At 42.4% G+C, this 20,592-nt stretch overlaps 1 protein-coding gene across 4 annotated transcripts in view; it reads left to right on the forward strand.

Moving 5' to 3' along the window:
* The window catches only part of LOC106997446 (uncharacterized), a 47,804-nt gene extending 33,002 nt beyond the window's left edge, over window positions 1-14,802 (forward strand). For 2 of the 4 annotated variants that reach the window (XR_013415384.1, XM_077996916.1), the window contains 4 exons: window positions 4,005-4,054; window positions 9,718-9,780; window positions 11,010-12,711; window positions 13,646-14,802. Coding sequence is in view for 2 of the 4 variants with exons in the window: in XM_077996916.1 (XP_077853042.1) it covers window positions 4,005-4,054; window positions 9,718-9,757 (90 nt within the window). In the remaining 2 variants the exon portion in view is untranslated. Of the gene's footprint in view, window positions 1-4,004; window positions 4,055-9,717; window positions 9,781-11,009; window positions 12,716-13,645 lie in introns of all 4 variants that reach the window. The other 2 variants (XR_013415385.1, XM_077996917.1) reach the window with 2 other exon arrangements.
* The last annotated feature ends 5,790 nt before the right edge of the window (window positions 14,803-20,592 follow it).

A 20,592-nucleotide genomic window follows, 5' to 3' on the forward strand; every position in this document is an offset into this window, starting at 1 on the left:
ATTCACCAAACTCGTAGGTATTTGATGGCACAAATCCTTGACTGGGCTCAGGTTTAAAAAAGTCTTATCTGAGATTCCTTCTAGGCAACAAAGTTCCATCAAAGCCATTTTAAAAACCTATGTAAAAAATAATTATTATCGCTGCACTGCATACAAATAATTAGGCCAATATAATAAAGTAAGGCAGTCCTACCATGAATTGTCTTCAGCAAAAATGAAAAACTGAAGTGAGAAAAATTATGTTTCAAAAACTATAGTACACCTGTTGTTAGATTCTAGTCTTGGCCAATGTTTTAAAATGTTTAGTATTTTCTACAGTTTGGAAAGAATTCTAATTTTTTCTTGGCTATAAGTCTCAAAATAATGTTTTCAATTTTTTCATGTTTTTTTCCCCACATGTTTCTTAATTTGGAGTCACTGAAAACTAAGCTGTGCTTTTGTAAAGTCCTGTGAACTGAAACTAGACAACTTAAACTTCAGAAGAAAATAACAGCAACCTATTGACATATATAAGCCACTTTCATACCTGCCTACAGATGTATAGACTTCAGAGTAATGTGGCCTATATCGATTTTCAGGATTGTTCTTTTGTTTAGTTTTGTTTTTCTCCCTTCCTCCCCCTATTTTTTCTTTGTAGGGCATGAGACTTCACAACCTTCTAAAAATGAGCTTTCCTAATAACTCTGGATCTACCTTACAGGAATAAATCATCCTAGCCATGAGAGATCAAACAAATCCTAGGACCAGAGGCTAATTTTCTTCTAAAACACTTTCTCCAAAATATTTTTAAAAAGAAAAGGGGGGAATGTGAAAGGAAAATATCTTGGGCCCCCAAAGTCACTAAGCTAAAGGGAAAAAGCAGCTGGGAACTGCTTAGGGCAAACCTTCCTCCCATTCTATTGAATGTTACCCCTCTGTTTATTGAGATAAATGCATATCTTATAGCTTCCTTTGGAAAGGCTAATCAGAAACTCAAAAGAAAGAAACCTTTGTCTCTCACCTATCTGTGACCTGGAAGCCACTTACTGCTTTTCCTCCCTTTGCTTCGAGTTTTCCCGCCTTTCCAGATTGAACCAATGTACTTCTTACATATATTGATTGAAGTCTCATGTCTCCCTAAAATGTATAAAACCAAGCTGTGCCCTGATCACCTTGGGCACATGTCATCAGGACTTCTGAGGCTGTGTTATGGGTGCATCCTCAAACTTGGCAAAATAAACTTTCTAAATTAACTGAGACCTATCTCAGATTTTCTGGGTTTACAACATAATAAAGATTTATGGAAGAGTTTTGGGAACAGTATAAAGAATTGCTACATACCCTTTACTCAAGTTCCCCAGTTATTAAATTTTTAGCCCATTTGCTTTGTCATTCTTTCTCTTGCCCTCCTACTTTCTATATGTATTATCTGTTATGCGTGTGTGTGTGTGTGTGTGTGTGTAATGTAATTGTTTCTGAACCATGGGCAAATGAGTTGCAGACATGATGACCCTACATATCTAAATACTTCAGTGTTACCTAAAGTAAGAACATTAACCACAATAAAAATTATTAAACTCAACATGATACAATAATATCAACTAATCTACATATCTTAAATTTCACCCACTGTCCCAATAATATCTTTTATAGGAAAAGAAAACCACAGATTATGAACTGCATTCTATTATCGTTTCTCTTTAGAGATTGCTGGATTCCCCTCCATAAGGGGCATTTGGCATTTCCCACCAACAATTAAGTTTTTAATACTCTGATTGGGTTTAATTTGAGTCATGCATTTTCTCCTGAACCAATGACTATGGGGAAAGAGGTTTGCTGATGAACTTAGCCTCACTCACTTTCTACTCCCTAGGAGCCCGTGGATGGATTTAGGTTCACCTGAAGCAAGTGAGGTCAGACAGGGAGGGTGATTCCCCAAAGCAAAATTGGGGTACTGTTTCTACAGAATAGAGCTGAGTGAAAACAACCACCACCAATACCCAATAAGGTGGTTCATGGATGCCCAACATGCATCTATACAACAAAACAACAAATGCCTCTGATGCTTGGCTAAAGAGAGACAGTGAAATTCGAACTAGAGCACAGGCAGACTCCAACCTAATTCTTTCACTTTCACGCAGTAAATATTTTAGTTTCTTTTTTTTAATTCATAGCACGACTTTTTTTTTTTTTCATTTGAGGCAGGGTCTCACTCTGTTGCCCAGCAGGCTGGAGTGCAGTGGTGAGATCATGGCTTACTGTAACCTCAACTTCTCCAGGTTCAGGTGATCCTCCCACCTCAGCCTCCTTAGTAGCTGGGACTACAAGCATGCACCAGCATGCTCAGCTAATTTTTTTTTTTTATTATTTTTTGTAGAGTTGTGGTTTTGCCATGTTGCCCTGGCTGGTCTTGAACTGCTGGGCTCAAGTAATCCTCCCGCCTTGGCCTCCCAAAGTGCTGAAATTACAGGCATGAGCCACTGTACCCAGCCATAGTACAACTCTTAAGAGAAAGACTTCAGTCTATCTACTGCCTATGATTTTTTGGTTTTTAATTTAGTTAATTCTCACAGCAGTTCTAGGTAGCAGGAAATTGTACATTTATCCCACTTCTGAAAAGTCTGTACTAAGGCAGACACTTGAAATGTACTAAATGTGCTCAAGTAAATAAAATAATCTTAAACCCAGGTTTTTGTTCCAAACAATAAGTTTTCTGAAATTATGATCTTTCTAGAAGAACTTAGATATGATTTTTCCTCTCAGTTTCTCTTTTTTAAAAAGTCTTAAGAATTTTCATTGTTAGCATGTTTATTTTTCTGCCTTTTCCAATGAGGGAGTTTCCATCTTTCTCAGAAACTGGAGGGCTCTAGTGGAGAGTGATGATGTGTCATCGTTTCACATTTCCTCTCACGCTCATTTTTCTCCTGGTTGTAAAGCTTCTAAATGATCGATTGCCATCTTAACAGATTTGAGGCCAGTCAGGGTCTCCTGCTGTCAGCACTGTCTTCTGGGGCAGTTTGTTTAAGCCCAGGAGAATTAATGCTCCCAGATATGTCTGCACCAGGACAAACTGATTTCTTACATTAGATCCAAAGTGTATTTAAGAAAGCATTCCCTGAACCTAAGTGCTCAGTGTACTTTGAAGCACACATGTTTGTTTACCTTAGTCATTAAGCCTCAGAAAGTCCTACCATTCCTTGAGGCAGGAATGCACTCTTTTTAAATTTTCTATTCAGCAGAACCACAAATGTCTAAAAACAGAAATCTCACTTAATGATTTAAGTCTGCCTCCATCCTTACTCGACAACTAGGCAACTATTAAACAAAAAGAGGCCCAGTACCGGCCTGCCGGAAGCTTTCCCTTCTGTGAGTTGAAACTGGGAAAGTGCAGGGAGGTATTGAAGTACGAGGGGAGGTGGAATGAGCCTTGTTGGTGGAGACAGGACCCCTGAATCTTCATCTAGCTGTAACCTCAGCCACGCCACTTATACTTTGTGGGGCTTAGACTATGATATCCAAGAAAAATACTTCAGAATTTATTTATTTATTTACTTACTTATTTTTGAGACAGAGTCTTACTCTGTCGCCCAGGCTAGAGTGCAGTGGTGCGATCTTGGCTCACTGCAAGGTTTAAGCGATTCTCCTGTCTCAGCCTCCTGAGTAGCTGGGATTACAGGCACACGCCACCATGCCCCGCTAGTTTTTGTACTTTTAATAGAGACGGGGTTTTGCCATGTTGGCCAAAGTGGTCTCGAACTCCTGACCTCAGGTGATCTGCCCGCCTCAGGCTCCCAAAATGCTACGATTATGGGCGTGAGCCACCGCAAATACTTCAGGATTTAATACAAAAGTCATAATTCTCCCCATATTGACAATCCCAAAAGGAGAGTTTTCCTGAGAGAACTACCATAACTTGGTAAAATTATAATTTAGATTCTTCCAGATAAAAGTCATTTGCATAAATTTCCTTAATGTGGTAATAGAACCAATCCCTCAGATACATTCTTCTGTTTTGTTTGCTACAGGTGAAAGAAGGCATATTCCTAGTAAAGGTGCTCTGTTCACTCAGCACAAGGTAAACTCAAGCCCATTTCTTTAAAAGTCTTGTACGGACAAACTATGAGAGACAAATCTTTATAAAAGAAAAGAGGGGAGAGGAAGATGAATTATTCCTTTAAAAACAACTCATCTGACTTTGAAATGGGAGGGTATGAGAAAGTCATTAGAGGCTTTTGAGTGACGCTGGCTACTTTTCCAGAAAACTCCTTGCCCCAAAGTAAATAGCAATCATGTCTTGGTACCCATATTTTGCCTACATTCTATATATATAAAATTGGACTAAAATGTAGAAGAATTTTGAAATAAAACAGAAACAGAATGGGACAAAATAGTCCCTAAGCTCTCTTAAAAAACAAACAGTCAAAATCAATTTTCCGCATTCCAATTGGCAACTCTGGATGCTCTCATTGAAAAACAGAAGAAAAAAAATTTTTTTTTTTTTTTTTTTTTGTTTTTTGAGATGGAGTCTCTGTCTGTTGCCCTGGTTGGCGTTCAATGGCGCAATCTTGGCTTACTGCAACTTCCTCCTCCCAGGTTCACGCAATTCTCCCCCTCTGCCCCCCGAGTAGCTGGTATTATAGGCGCCCACCACCACGCTTAGCTAATTTTTGTATTTTTAGTCGAGGTGGGGTTTCACTATGTTAGCCAGGCTGGTCTTGAACTGCTGACCCCAAGTGATCCACCCGCTTCAACCTCCCAAAGTGCTGGGATTACAGGCATGAGTCACCTCGCCTGGCAGAAGAATGATTTTTGATTTATGGCCTCTAAGTCTGAATGCTTGGCCTCCAGGTCTTTTAATTAAGAAATATTTCACAATGCATATTCATTATTTTGTAAAAGGCAAACAATAACTCTATCTCTGTTAATGTAACTTAGTCTAGATAGTACACTCAATCAGCTCCTTGTCCCTCACCAAATCAAAGTAAAATAATTTAACCACTAGAGAAGGTCTTAGAAATACTCTTGTTAGAGAATATTCATTCATTCATTCATTGGAATGTTTACTGAGAGCCTGTGAGCATGTGGAAATGAGCCAAAACATTGGCTAGGTGTGGTTGCTCATGCCTGTAATCCCAGCAATTTGGGAGACTGAGGAGGGCAGATGGATCCCTTGAGCTCAGGAGTTTGAGATCAGCCTGGGCAACATAGCGAAAATCTGTCTCTACCAAAAATACAAAATTGGCTGGCCGTGGTGGTGCACACCTGTAGTCCCAGCTACTCAGGAGGCTGAGGTCGGAGGATCATCTGAGCCCAGGAGGTGAAGGCTAAAGTGAGCGGTGATCGCACTACTGTACTCCAGCCTGGGTGACCGAGTGAGACCCTGTTTCAAAAACTAAATAAATAAAAATATATTTTTTTAAAGGGAGTATTTTCTCTAGGTTCTCATTAAAATTAAAAAAGAAAAAAAAAAGGAGATGAACCAAAACAAAGGCCCTGATTTCATGAAGCTGGATCTTATGAGGAGAGACACATAATAAACAAATATCTCTATAACATCAGCTGAGGATAAGAGCCACAAAGAAAATCATGCAATATGACATAACAGTGCAAAGAGCAGGTGGGGGGAACATGTTCTGTTTAGGTAGGAAGATCAGGGAAGACCTACCCCCACCATGGTGACATTTGATCGAGACCTGAACGAAGTGAGGGAGTGAAACATGAGGTCACCTAGAGTGGGGGTTGGCAAACTTTTTCTGCAAGGAGCCAGACAGTAAACATTTTTGGCTTTGTTGGCCATACAATCTCTGTCGCAGTTACTCAACTCCGTCCTCGTAGCAGGAAGCCAGACACAGACAACATAAATAAGTGTGGCTGTGTTCCAATGATCTCTTATTTATGAGTGGTAGAATTTGAATTTCATGTAATTTTCAAGTATCACAAAATATTATTTTTCTTTTTTTCCCAACCATTAAAAACTGTAAAAAATATTGTGAGCTCAGAAGCTGTACAAAATAGCCTGTGGGTTGCATTTGACCCACGGACCATAGTTTGCTGATTCTTGATCTCAAGGAAACACATTCCAGGGGAAGCAGCAATTCCAGCCTGGATCAGGAACATGCATGACTTGATGATAGAGAACAAAGGAAAGGTCCATCCCGAAGCATCAATTAGTAGTCATTATGGAAGACAGCCCACTACACTCATTCCAAATGATTTTTACCTAACTTTCCAACTTCTAACTTTCTAGATAACAGCCTGTTCTATATTGAGCACCCTTTGAAAGACAGATACCATGTTCCAGAGAGATGGGCAGATTAGGAGAAACATTTTAGAGGAAGTAGGTTTTGAACTGGTTTGGCTTTGAAAAAAAATGGACAAGATCCCAACAGGTGAGTCTGTTGGAGAAAGAGTATTCTAGTTAGAGGAATAACCTGAATAAAGGCATGGACGTGAGTTTCATGGTGCAGGCTAGAGACTCTTGTAATCCCCATCAAGTATCGGGTGTATGTTGCATGTCCTAACACTTTGAAAAGCAAGCCCTAAATGATGGTACTAAAACCCTTGCCTGCATCAAAATAGCCTGGAGGACTTGTTAAGCCAAATTGCTAGACCATTCTCCCAGACTTTCTGATTCAGTAGATCTGGGGGGAAACCAGAGAATTTGCATTCCTAGTAAGTTCCAAGGTGGTTCAGATGCTGAGGACCCTAGAAGCACACTTAAAGAGCCACTGCCCCACAGGGTTGGCTGTTACAGAGGAAAAGTGGGCTGTAGCAATCTTATATTGCCTACTTTCAAGGTGGGGGTGATACCTGAAAAATTTGCCTGAGATCAGCTATAAAACATAATAGTGCCAGGTCCATCCTAGGCTTGCTTGTGTGTGATATATGGAGTGGTGTACATCATGCCAAGCTTTCAGAGAATCCTATGATGTCACCAAGGGACAAAAGAATTGGAGACATTTTGGAAATGACTCACACAGTGAGTTTGTGCATCCTCCTCATAAGTTAAAGGCCAAGATTAAACTCAAGCTCTCCAGCAGCTAAATATATCATAATAAGCTTCGTATTTGCATGTACTATTGATTTTTTTTTCTTATTCATTCTTTTAGAGTGACAAAGCAGCACATATTTCTTTAAAATCCTTGACTTGCATCAAATTTCCAGTGATTAGCAAGAAATCTGAAAGGCAGGCAGTAGAAAGACCAATATGCCCCAAAAGAAATAGATTTTGGCAAGCTGGGCACGGTGGCTCATGCTTGTAATCCCAGCACTGTGGGAGGCCGAGGTGTGAGAATCACTTGAGTACAGGAGTTCGAGACCAGCCTGGGCAACATAGCAAGACCTCGTCTCTACATATATTAAAAAGAAAAAGAGAGGGAAAAATAGGTTCTGGCCAGGTGTGGTGGCTCATGCCTGTAATCCTAGCACTTTGGGAGGCTGAGTGGGAGGATCACTTGAGCCCAGGAGTTTGAGACCAGCCTGGGCAATATAGCAAGTCCCTGTCTCTCTATAAAAAATAATTAATCAAAAAATAAGAAAATTAAAGCAAAAAAGAGATAAGTTTTTAAGTGGAAACCACCAGGCCAGATGTGATGGCCCACACATCTGTAGTCCCAGCCCCTGGAGACTGAGGTAGGAGGATCATTTGAGCCCAGGAGTTCAAGGCTGCAGTGAGCTATGATGGTGCCTGTGAATAGCCACTGCACTCCAGCCTGGGCAACATAGTGAGACTGGTTCTTGAAAAAAAAATAATAAATTAATATTAAATCCAACTAAATATATGGAACAAAAACTCAAAGTTTGAATTCAGATCAGTTTGATGGTTTGCTGAGCTTGTTGCTGACTAGTCCCTTCTAAGGGATAAGGCCCTGTCTACAGACTAAGGTTGGTACCACACGACCCTGTTCTCCATAGCTGTGGCTTATTGGGCACTTGATCCAAGCATGGCCCATGTCAGATTGACCAACAATCTATGATGTGGCATGTCTTAGAAACCTGAGCTGGGCCAAATTCCTCATTGAGGAACTGGTAGTTAGGAAATAGAGGGAGACTGGGCTATTTTGCCCTGAGAGCTAGCAAAAGGCTCCTGTGGGCCATGTGCAATGCGTGAGTATGAAGAGGCTTAGCCATAAAGGGAGGAGGACAGAGTGGACAGATTCACAAGAAAGCAGCAGAGAGGCTGTGAGCAAGAGAGCCTGTGACCACTGGGGGAAAGGAATAGACTGGTTGTGGATGATTCTGTAGTTCCAGCGCACACGTGTCCTTAAAGTCAGCTCCCTTTTCCTTGAAATATAACTAACTCGTGGGTTTCTTTCCTCAACCAAAGAGTCCTAATGCAAACCAGTAGCTCTTTTCAATGAGAAAAAAAATTGACTATTAACTACCATTGTTTCTAATTAGAAAAGCAAGCAAAAACTACATTATTTTAATACATTCCAGCTTATATACAGAAAAAACATGGTTTAGTAGCAAGTGTGGATCTGGTTTTTGTGGGGCCTGAACTTTATACAGATTACAGATACAGATCTTTTAGAAAAGAATGCCAAATTATAGGTAAAAAATAGGTAGAGGGTCCAGGAGGGACCTGTAAAAGTCAGGAGCCTTGAACCTGAGCTTCACTGACTGCATGGTAAATTCAGCTCTGTTTAGAAGAAAGAACATGATCCTAAAGCTAATGTGGCCTTAGGCACTTTTTAAATTTAAATAACAACATTTAACTTAAATAAAAAGTGGACCCCAGAAAATTACATAGTGTTCCCATACTTTGGTTGATTGCTTTTTAAGCTGTCGCAAATGAACTTTTCATGGCCAGGACCAGTACTTTTAAATGGATGAAATAAAAGGGAATAGAAAGGAAAGCCTCAGGGTGCATCATATGATATAAGGATGACTATTGTAGTGTGAGACTTTTGTTTCCATTTTATAAATATATAAGTCAGTGACTCGCAAACTCTTTGGTCTTAGAATCTCTTTGTTCTCTTAAAATATACAGAGGACTATTATTGTTGTTGTTTTTAGAGACAGGTTCTCACTCTGTCACCCAGGCTGGAGTGCAGTGGTGTGATCATAGCTCACTGCAGCCTTCATGTCCTGTGCTCAAGTGATCCTCCCTCTTCAGCCTCTCAAATAGCTGGGATCACAGGTGCTTGCCACCATGCCAGACTAATTTTTTCTTTTGTGTGTGTGTGGAAACTGGGTCTTGCCCAGGCTGGTCTCAAGCTCCTGGCCTCCAACGATCCTCTTGCTTCAGCCTCCCAAAGTGTTGGAATTACAGGCGTGAGCCACCACATCTGGCCCAGAGGAGAATTATTTAAGGTTAGCACCTAGAATTAAAAAATACACACACACACATAGCCCCAAAATGTTTTTGTTTATGTGAGATGTATCTGTTGATATTTACTGTATTAAAAATTAAAACTAAGGCCAGGCATGCTGGCTCATACCTGTAGTCCCAGCACTTTGGGAGGCCGAGACAGGCAGATCACCTGTGGTCAGGAGTTTGAGACCAGCCTGGCCAACATGGTGAAACCCCGTCTCTACTAAAAATACAAAAAAAAAAACCAAAAACCAAAACCTAACTGTGCATGGTGGTGCACGCTGGGAGGCGGAGGTTGCAGTGAGCTGAGATCACGCCACTACACTCTAGCCTGGGCAACCGAGGGAGACTCTGTCTGAAAAAAAAAAAAAATTAAAACTAAGAATTAAAAGTACATATATTTATTAATTGTTGTTTTTTAGAGAATGGAATAGTAAAATCGCAAGAAGTGAAGACATTTAAGGAGGCATCGAAACCCCTCAAATGTAAGAGAATCACATTTCTTTCTGACATTACAAAGGCTCTTTTTCTAAACGCTTAATGTGGGGAGGATCTGATTAACACAACAGGAGAAAAAGAGTGAAAGAACTATGTTGCCAGGAGGTGGCGCCTGCATGCAGCTGGGAGCCAGGAGGAAAATGAGGGGGCAGACACGCAGACTTCCTGAGATGAGAGGTTCCCAAAGGATGCTGGCAGCAAGGAAACTTCAGGACGAGGGCGGGGGATCTTCCTGGCCCAACAGCAAATCAGAAAACGGAAGAACAGCTTTTTTCCATCCCTCTTTACCGCCCCAGTGTAAGCAAGTGGTTTTCAAATTCCTTGGGGTGCAGAAGAATCACTGAAGATGTGTTGAAAATGTAAATGTGATGATGGGACCCACATCAAGATTTAGAGCTGCAAAGTCTGCATTCTAGGAAGCTTCCCAGAGGATCCTGATATAGGTGTGGTCCTCAGACCACAGCCGTAATTATTTTAGGAGAAAGGAGCAAACTTTACAGCCCTAGATTTGCATGTGAAAAAACTGACATCAAATTTCACCTCTCAGTTGACAAAGGCCTCTCACATCTAAGGTCTTATTTAAGATGCAGAATTACCCTTTTATACATGTGGCAACCGAGAAGCCTGAGCCAGCCCACAACCAGAGCCCTCAGCTTTCAAATCCAGTGCCCTTGTCTTAGCCCCAGGCAGCATCTCCAGGGCCCCTGGTTAACAAGGATACCAGACCCGGATTACCTTGGTGGTTCTCAAAACATGGTACCTGGACTAGAATCACCTGGAACTTGTTAAAGCATAATTTGGGGGGCCCCCCTTCCAGACCTGCTGAATCAGAGACTCAGGGGTGGGCCTACCATCTTGTGTTTAATAACCTGCCCAGTGATGCTGAAGATGTAGGCTGAAGTGCTGGGTTACCTTGGCCAGACCCTGGAACCTAAGTCATCCTCAGCATCCAGATCCTCGGGGCATACTGCCAAGTGGAGCCAGCCACTGGAGAAATCATGGTGGGTGGAGTGGGGTGAAGGAGTGGACTAGAGAGGGCCTGTTTCTAAACCTTTCCCTGTGGTCAGGCATAAACCAGTGCTTTGGGGGCCTGCCTATGTTTTCTGCTTCTCTGCCTTGACACACTGTGCCCTTATTTCCATGCTGCCCCCCCGAATATTGATCTGATATCAGATAAATGTGTATCTGACTCAGCCCTACCCCTTCTCTTCTGCAGGCCATATGGTTGCTGCTGACCTTCAGCTCCAACCCCCACTCAGGTCTTGGCACAAGCTGGCCCTAAGAGGGAGGGCTTGAAGGAGCACCAGCCCCACCCTTGGGGAAGTAATTCATCGTCCTCATCTGCCTGCCTGGATCTCTGCTGCTGGCTAACACATGCTTCTAATCATGGCTGTTTGGCTCTTGAAAGCTGAGAATTCCCCGCCCCCACTTGGAGATACCTGATACCTTGTCTTGTCTGCAGAGCCAGGCTCACAAATCTCCTTGGTGACATCTTTCCAATTACCCATCCTACCTCTTTACAGGAAGTGAGCAAGGTCTTCCTTTGGGCTCCTGTGACACCTTCAGCTTACCTCACAGCATTCCCTCACTCTATTATAATTCTTTATTTACTCTCTAAAGTCCTTATTAGATTCCTAGCCCCAGGCAGAGCATCAGTAAATGTTCCTTAGGTGGGATGAACTTTCGATTTCCTCCTAATCACAGGCCGAGATCAGTGCACTGCCTTTTATGTATCTGGATTCCTGCTACCTAGAGAGGCAATGCAGGAGCTCAACAAATGAGGGTGACCATGAAGGTGGAAGAGAACCAGAGCAGGCATTATTGCCTCCTGGGTCTTTCCCACACTGCATTGAATGCTTGAGACCCTTCCTGCACTCCCCCTTCCTTTTACCTTTTTAGGAACCAGTGTCCTGTCCCTGGAACCTTGCTCTCCAAATCTTGGCTGCCAAATCTTGCAAACTGTTGAGAGAATAGCAGAAAGGATTCTGAACAAGGAGATCAAATAATTTATCACTCAAACTGGGGCACTTTGGAGAGTGAACGGGGTAGTATTAATAATGACAACAGGCAGCAGGGCGCGGTGGTTCACGCCTGTAATCCCAGCACTTTGGGAGGCCAAGGCCGGCGGATCACGAGGTCAGGAGATCGAGATCATCCTGACTAACATGGTGAAACCCCGTCTCTACTAAAAAAAAAAAAAAATACAAAAAAAATTACCCAGGCATGGTGGCGGGCTCCTGTAGTCCCAACTACTCTTGAGGCTGAGGCAGCAGAATGGCATGAACCCGGGAGGTGGAGCTTGCAGTGAGCCGAGATCGCGCCACTGCACTCCAGCCTGGGCGACAGAGCAAAACTCTGTCTCAAAAAAAAAAAAAAAAAAAAAATTCAGCATGCATAAATAGGAGTGTCACAGGCAAATTGGGAGATTGGGAGACATGGACACCCTATCTCTGAGCCACGGGGTGGCGTGGCCCACCTGTGTTCAGGAGCTGGGTTTGGCTCAGCTGGGCGCAGACAGTGAAAGAAGTCTCATGGCTGAGGCAGACAGCATTTTCCATGAAAACTAGTGCCAAAGTTTGAACTATGGGCAGGCCAGAATAATGAAATCTCAAAGGTCATTTGACCCCCAGCTGCCTCAGTAATGTCTTCATTTTGGGCAAGTCCTCTCCCTTCTCAATGGGCCCCCACAGTTAGAGCCCTCTATCTCCAGCATGTCCCGATGTTGAGGGACCCCAGGAAGTCACTGACCTAGTTACAATCCTCAACCTGTCTAGCCTTTGTCTAAAAATCATTTTCAGATGCTCTCTTTTGGGCCACACAATGGCTTTCTGGGAGGAGAGTGCTTGGAATGACGGGACACCTGGACACCGGTCACAGAAACACACGACACAGCAGAGTGTGAATGAAAGGACTTCTGTGTGAGTAAGCATCCCCTCCCCCACACTGGGCAGTATTTTACATGATTAAATGTAATCATGCTTACCATTTATTTTCTTACTGCACCAAATTAGAGGGTGAAATTATCCTTATAACAAAAGGATTCCCCAGGTTACAAAAGGATCCCTGTAAGAAGAAGCTTCTCCTGTGTACGTTTATAGATCTTTAAATGCTCAGCAGAGGGAGAAAGTAAAAGCTGAAGGATTCCAAGTCACTGCTTATTAAATATTGCTAAAAATTAAGAAGAAGGGAATCTTGGCCAGGTGCGATGCCTCATGCCTGTATTCCCAGCAATTTGGGAGGCCAAGGCGGGTGGATCACCTGAGGTCAGGAGTTCGAGACCAGCCTGGCCAACATAGAGAAACCCCATCTCTATTATAAATCCAATGTCTTGCTGATGTTCCAAATACAAAAATTAGCCAGGCGTGGTAGTGTGCGCCGGTAATCCCAGATACTCAGGAGGTTAAGGCAGGAGAATCGCTTGAACCTGGGAGGTGGAGGTTGCAGTGAGCCAAGATTGTGCTACTGCACTCCAGCCTAGGTGGCAGAGTGAGACTCTGTTTAAAAAAAAAAAAAAAAAAGCAGCGATTCTGAAATTATGATGTTCAAATGTATTTTCCTATGTTTAGCTTTAAATGGTCATTTCACCAGTAACGTTTTCTACTTTACTGGGTAGAAAGCTAAAGTGCCAGACGTCCAGCTCAATACTCGACCCAGAGAGCATGAGTTAGGTGACTGGCCCTAATCCACACCATTAGAAAGAGGCAGAGCTAGGGCTCGAACTCAGTCCCCAGGCACAAAGTCCAGTCTGAGGCCTTCAGTCCTACCCCACCGCTCATCCAGGGCTGCCTGAGCCCCCAGCTTGCAGCCTCCAGCCCCTTTGCACCCATCGACCCCTTCCTGGGTCTCTTACAGGTGGGAGCAGTACTGTCCATGACCATGAATCATGAATCACCACCTGATCACGAATCTCAAGGGCTTTGTCTACAGGAGACGGAATGGTGCTTCCAACTGCTCTAAGGCAGAGTGGGAACACCGCGTCTCAGCGCCCTCCAAGGCCCGCGTGTGCTACCCCCGCGTGGAACTCCGGACATCTAAGCACACCCAGTCCTCACTGCAGCACCGCATCCCACCGGCAGGGAGCGCTCCTCCTTCTCCAAAGAATGAATCGCCTTCCCTCTTCAGGGCCTTCCTCATGAGGTTCCCGGGCCTGGAAAGCTCTTGCCCGTGCTGGGTTAACTACGATTACCTCTCTATAGGCTGAAAGCTCTATGCATGCTTTTTGTGCTCATCTGTTGGGTTTACTACCCTCTCTTTAGCACTTAAGTGCTAAAGATCTAGTACCTGGTGCATAATCCCCTGTTGAGTGACAGCTTTTAGGTGTTCTTTTCTGGCAGCCGAATAGAGACTTCCTGCAGCAGCTGCTGAAGTGGGAAAGCTTTCAACACCACCATGTAATATGGAATTTCTCCAAAATTCTGTTACCTTTGTACCACTATGAAATGAAAAGTCAACAGGACACATCGCAAAGCCAGTCATCAAATAATACATATTATATTTATCTGAAGTTCAAAAGTAGGTAAAACAAATGAACTATGATCATTTTTGACTTATTATTATGATTATTATTTTAAGACAAGGTTTTGCTCAGGCTGGAGTGCAGTGGCGCTATCTCAGCTCACTGCGACCTCTGCTTCCCGGGTTCAGGCATTTCTCCTGCGTCAGCCTCCTGAGTAGCTGGGACTACAGGTGCGCGCCACCACACCCAGGTAATTTTTGTAGTTTTATTAGAGATGGGGTTTCACCATGTTGGCCAGGCTGGTCTCCAACTCATGAGTTCAGGCAATCCTCTCGCCTCAGCCTCCCAAAGTGCTGGGATTACAGGTGTGAACCACCGTCCCAGACCTTTTTGATAATTATTTACAAATAAAAGAGGTAAGTAAAATTTCCTTAAGACCCTGAATTTCTAAACAATACTCATTAGTTTCTTTTACAATATGTCATATAAAGACCTCCCTGGAAGAAGATCCTATTCACAAATGCAATAAAAAAATACAAGTTATCAAAAAAAACCCCAAAAAACAACCAAACATAATCAACATAAACAACCAGACAAAGACATAAACTACCTAGGAACAAACTTAAAAATAAATGCAAAGCTGGGTGAGTGGCTCAATGCTTATAATTCCAGTGCTTTGGGAGGCTGAGGCAGGAGGATCAATTGAAGCTAGGAGTTCAAGATTAGTCTGGCAATATATCGAGAACTGCCTCTCTACAAAAAATTAGAAAAAGAAAAATAGCCTGGTGTGGTGGTTCAAGTCTATGGTCCCAGCTACTTGGGAGGCTAAGGGGGGAGGATCACTTGAGCCTCAGAGATTGAGGCTTCAGTGAGCTACAATCATATTACTGCACACCAGCCTGGACAACAGAGCAAGCCCTCATCTTTAAAAATTTAAGAGTAGAAATACATAAATGCGTAGAACTGATATGACGAAAACTATAAAACTTTCCAAGAGACATGAAAATTTTAATAATACTGAATGACAATTCTCAAAATCAAGATATTCATCGTAGCATTATCCATAATAACCTAAAATTAGATAAAATCCAAATATTCATCAACAGCAGAATAGATGAATAAATTGTTGTATATTCACACAGCAATAAAGAATGAAATCCTGCTAAACCCAACAACATGGATGAATCAGACATAATGATGAATGGAATAAGCCAGTCATCAAATAATACATATTATATGATCCATTTAGCTGAAGTTCAAAAGTAGGTAAAACAAATCAAGGGTGATAGAAATTGGAAGACTGGTCACCTTTGAAGGAAGTAATGACCAGTGGAGGGCACAAGGGAGGCTTAAGGAGTGATGGTTACACATGAGTATTCACTTTTGAAAAATTAAATATTAGCTGGGTGTGGTGGCTCACACCTGTAATACCAGCACTTTGGGAGGTAAAGGTGGGTGGATCGCTTGAGCCCAGGAGTTTGAGACCAGTCTGGGCAACATGGTGAAACCCCATCTCTATAAAAAATACAAAAATTATCCAGTCATGGTGGCACATGCCTGTAGTCCCAGCTACCTGAGAGGCTAAGTGGGAGGATCACCTAAGCCCGGGAGGTTGAGGCTGTGGTGAGCCATAATCATGCCACTGCACTCTAGCCTGGGTGACAGAGACCCTGTCTCCAAAAATAAAATTTAAAAAAATTAAATTAAATTAATTTAATTTAATATTAGAGCTTACCCTCCAGAAATACAGCAATTAAAATGAATAGGCTACCACTATACTCGATAACATGAGTAAGTTCATAAAGATAATATTGAGTAAAAGAAATCAGACACAAATAATTACATACTGTATGATTACATTTATATAAAGCTAAAAGAAATCAATCTAGTATATTAAATGTTGGACAAGTGCTTACATCTGGGAAGGAGGTGCAGTGAAGACAAGGAGGGGGCCGGGTGTGGTGGCTCACACCTGTAATCACAGCACTTTGGGCTGCCAAGGCAGATCACCTGAGGTCAGGAGTTTGAGACCAGCCTGGCCAACATGGCAAAACCGTGTCTCTACTAAAAATACAAAAATTAGCCGGGCATGGTGGTGCATGCCTGTAGTCCCAGCTGAGATTGCGCCACTGCACTCAAGCCTGGGTGACAGAGTGAGACTCTGTCTCAAAAAAAAAAAAAAAAAAAAAAATGATAGGGAGGAAGCACGAGAGAGGTTCAGAGTATTGATGTTTCTCTATATCTTAATCTGGGTCATACATATAGGTATTTTTTTCCTTGTTTACATTGAAGGACTAGAGTGTCTCATATTTATACAGGTGCATTTTTATGATTTTTCATCAAACTATAATTTGTGCACTTTCAGTATATGTGATATACTTTAATTTTTACTGTATGTATTTGAGGTGTATGACATGATGTTTTGATATACTGACTTATCTTGATATGTAGACATAATGAATTGATTGCTATAGTCAAGCAAATGAACATACCCATCATCTCATATAGTTACCTTTCTTTTTTGTGATAAGAGCACTTCAAACCTACTCTCTGGGAAATCACAGATATGCAATATTATTGGCTATAGTTCTCATGCTGTACATCAAATCTATAGCCTTACTTATCCTACAAGACTGCAACTTTGTTCCCTTTGACCTGCATCTTCCCATTTCCTTCTATCCTGCAGGGCCCCCACCCTCCATAACTACCATTTTAATGTTTCTGTGTATTTTATATATGTGTGTATATGTGTAGATAGATAGATAGATAGATAGATAGATAGATAGATAGATAGATTTAAAATTTACAAAAAAAAATATGCATTCCCTTTGACATTGCAAATCTACTTTTAAGAACTTTTCCTAAGGAAACAAAACAAAAGCTCCCAAAGATGTACAAAGATATGCATGGAAGCATTGTTTACAATAAATAAAAATTAGAGACAACCTAAATGTCTGATAGGGGAGCCAGATGAATAATGTATGAGACATACAAGTACCGAAACACTATCCAGCCAACTGTAGATGACACAGACCTACATTTATTGATCTAGAAAAAGGCTCACTGTAACAGCTCAGATGACAAAAACAGGTAAATATATTGGTGTTTTCAAATATAATACCGTTTTCTGTGGTAACTTTGGGTGGTGGATTATGTCTGATTATTTTGCTTTTTGCTTACATGTTTTTTCTTTTGTTTTCCTTTTTAAATTTTTTTTTCAAGGCAGACAGAGTCTTGCTCAGTCACCCAGGCTGGAGTGCAGTGGCACAATCTTGGCTCACTGCAACCTCTGCCTCCTGGGTTCAAGCGATCCTCCTACCTCAGCTTCCCAAGTAGCTGAGATTACAGGCACATGCCATCATGCTCAGCTAATTTTTGTATTTCTAATAGTGGTGGGGTTTCACCATATTGGCCAGGCTGATCTTGAACTCTTGACCTGGTGATCCGCCCACCTTGGCCTCCCAAAGTGCTGGGCGTAAGCCACTGTGCCTTCCCTTATATATTTTTTCTAACTTGTCTATAAAACTTGTATCTTTACATGCCTGTAACACCAGCACTTTGGGAGGCTAAGGCGGGCAGATCAGTTGAGGTCAGGAGTTCGAGACCAGCCTGACCAACATGGTGAAACCCAGTCTCTACTAAAAATACAAAAGTTAGCCGGGCATGGTGGTGCACGCCTGTAATCCCAACTACTCAGGAGGGTGAGGCAGGAGAATCGCTTGAATCCAGGAGGCGGAAGTTGCAGTGAGCCAATATGGCACCACCACACTCCAGTCTAGGTGACAGAGCAAGATCCTTTCTCAAAAAAAAAAAAAAATATATATATATATATACACATAGCTATTTTATTCACTGTAAGACAGCCCAGTTATTGATAAACAGACGAATTGCCTCCCCTAAGAACGTGGACTCTGTTAGTCATGGTACTTTGTAGGTATGATCTCAATTTTAGAGCTTCCTTTTCTAGACCCGTGACAGTGAAGACAGTTTTGTTTTGAGGGCTTAAAATTATTCAACATATGCAAAGCATTTGCATTAACTGACACACAAAAGACACCAATAAATGTTATTGCCCTGCTTTTGGTGTGTCCAAGGAACTTAATTTCAGAATTTGGGTTTCAGATACATGACATCATTTCAAAAGATGCCCAGTTTTCCAGGGGATTAATAAATAGTCTATAGTCTCTCTTGTTTTGATAAAGTATTTTTGTCCTTGTGTCAGTTACTTTGGATAAAAATTGTCAACAGTTCCTGGACCTTTTTCCTTCAAGAGAGCAAAATAAATGGGAGTGGCAGGTTAGGGCAGATACTTTTTTTTTTTTTTTTTTGAGGCAGGGTCTCTCTCTGTTGCCCAGGCTGGAGTGCAATGGGATGATCTCGGTGCACTGCAACCTCCACCTCCTGGGTTCAAGCGATTGTCCTGGCTGAGCCTCCCAAGTAGCTGGGACTATAGGTGTGTGCCGCCACATCCGGCTAATTTTTGTATTTTTAGTACAGATGAGGTTTCACCATGTTGGCGAGGCTGGTCTCGAACTCCTGACCTCACGTGATCCACCCACTTTGGCCTCCCAAAGTGCTGGGATTACAGTCATGAGCCACCGTGCCTGGCCTCAGGTATTCTTGTTTAATCCTGTCAGCAGGTTGAGTTGCTGCACTTGTGCTCCAAGTTTGATATATAAAGGATTAACATCTGAAGGGGTTTAGAAGAAGCCAGACTGTTTGTGAAGTTTCCACCCACACCCCTCTGGTCTCTGATACTATAACAGCATGGAGCTGGCATACGTCTCAGGATCCCCGGAGAACAGCAGGTGGGCTCTTTTACTGTATTTTTCTATTCAACATAGTTAACCAAGTGACTTCAGACAGACCTACTGACCACGCCACACTCAACTGTTCCTGGCCTCAAAGTTTCTGCCTCCTAAGTGTCTTATTTTTTTCTTTGAATAAGCCCAACCAGAAGGACAAGCCATAGGCATCAGCATAGCATTTGGTGGGTACAGAGGAAACTGAAGTCCCTTCCAAACAAAACTCCATGTCCTCAACATGTTAAGAGGTACCTCCCCCAACATGACTAGTCCTAGTATAAATCCAATGTCTTGCTGATGTTCCAAAGGAGAAAAATGCAATTGTCAGAAGCCTGATAGACCATGAAGCATATAAGTACATGAAAGCTACATCATTGGCTGGGCACAGTGGCTCTCTCCTGTAATCCCAGCACTTTGGGAGACTGAAGCAGGAGGGTTGCTTGAGCCCAGGGGATCGAGATCAGCCTCAGCAACATAATGAGAGTCTGTCTCTATAAAAAATAAAAATAAAATATTAGCCAGGCGTAGTGGCATGGTGGCATTGTCCTAGCTACTCCAAAGGCTGAGGCAGGAGGAGGATTGCTTGAGCCTGGGAGGTTGAAGTTGCAGTGAGTCGTGATTGCGCCACTACCCTCCAGCCTGGGTGGCAGAGAGACTCTATCTGAAAAGAAACAACAACAACAACAAAAAAAAAAAAACAGAAAAAGAAGACTACATAATTTATGAAACAGAAGTTTGTTTATACTGTGACAGTGTGTAAATATTGCAATTCTTTCAGTAAGATAGAAACCAAAAACAAAGGTTAACTTATGAATACGTTCATATGAAGAGACCACGTTGGCAAAGGAAGAGATATGTGTGGAAAATTTTTCTATTTTATCCACTAAAAAAGCTACCCCATTTTCTCACCTCTCCGAACGATAGCAATAGCTAAGATTTACATACCACTTAGTAATGCTTCATATGCATTCACTCATTCATTCCCCATAACTACCCATGAGGCAGGTAGTATTTTTCTCACTCGTTTACAGATGAGGAAACTGAGGTTGTTAACCATCAGCCCCGGCAGCACAAGCCTTGTTACTTCACTTTGTCATCATTCAGCTCTTTCAGTGGCTTTTGAGGCCTGGCTAAAGGCCAGTCTCCCTGGTCTAGGCTTATTGATGATGAGATAAGAACTGCCAGACCTCCATGCACCCTAGAGATAGCTTCCTGCCACCAGCTGAGATTAGTGATGCTGGGTTATCCATAGCTGTCAAGGGCTGTCATCACTGAGATTGTCAGCATCCCTGCAATCTGGTTGGCTCCTGCCACGTCCACCCACCTCCAGGTTGTTAGGTTGTTAGGTCAGAAATGGGGGGCTTGTCTCTCACTGATTTATTGCTCTTGAGAGCTACTTAGAGAAGTGGAGAGATCAATATTCTTGAATGGAAAAAGGACATGAGTCCGTAGGTCAGGAGAGGTCTGAGCTGCCAACAAAGAGGGGGGAGCTATCTGCACAGAGGGTACTTGAGGTGAGAAGCCAGCTTAGGCCAGTG

The sequence above is a fragment of the Macaca mulatta genome, chromosome 3 (assembly GCF_049350105.2).
Source record: "Macaca mulatta isolate MMU2019108-1 chromosome 3, T2T-MMU8v2.0, whole genome shotgun sequence".
Taxonomy (NCBI): domain Eukaryota; kingdom Metazoa; phylum Chordata; class Mammalia; order Primates; family Cercopithecidae; genus Macaca; species Macaca mulatta.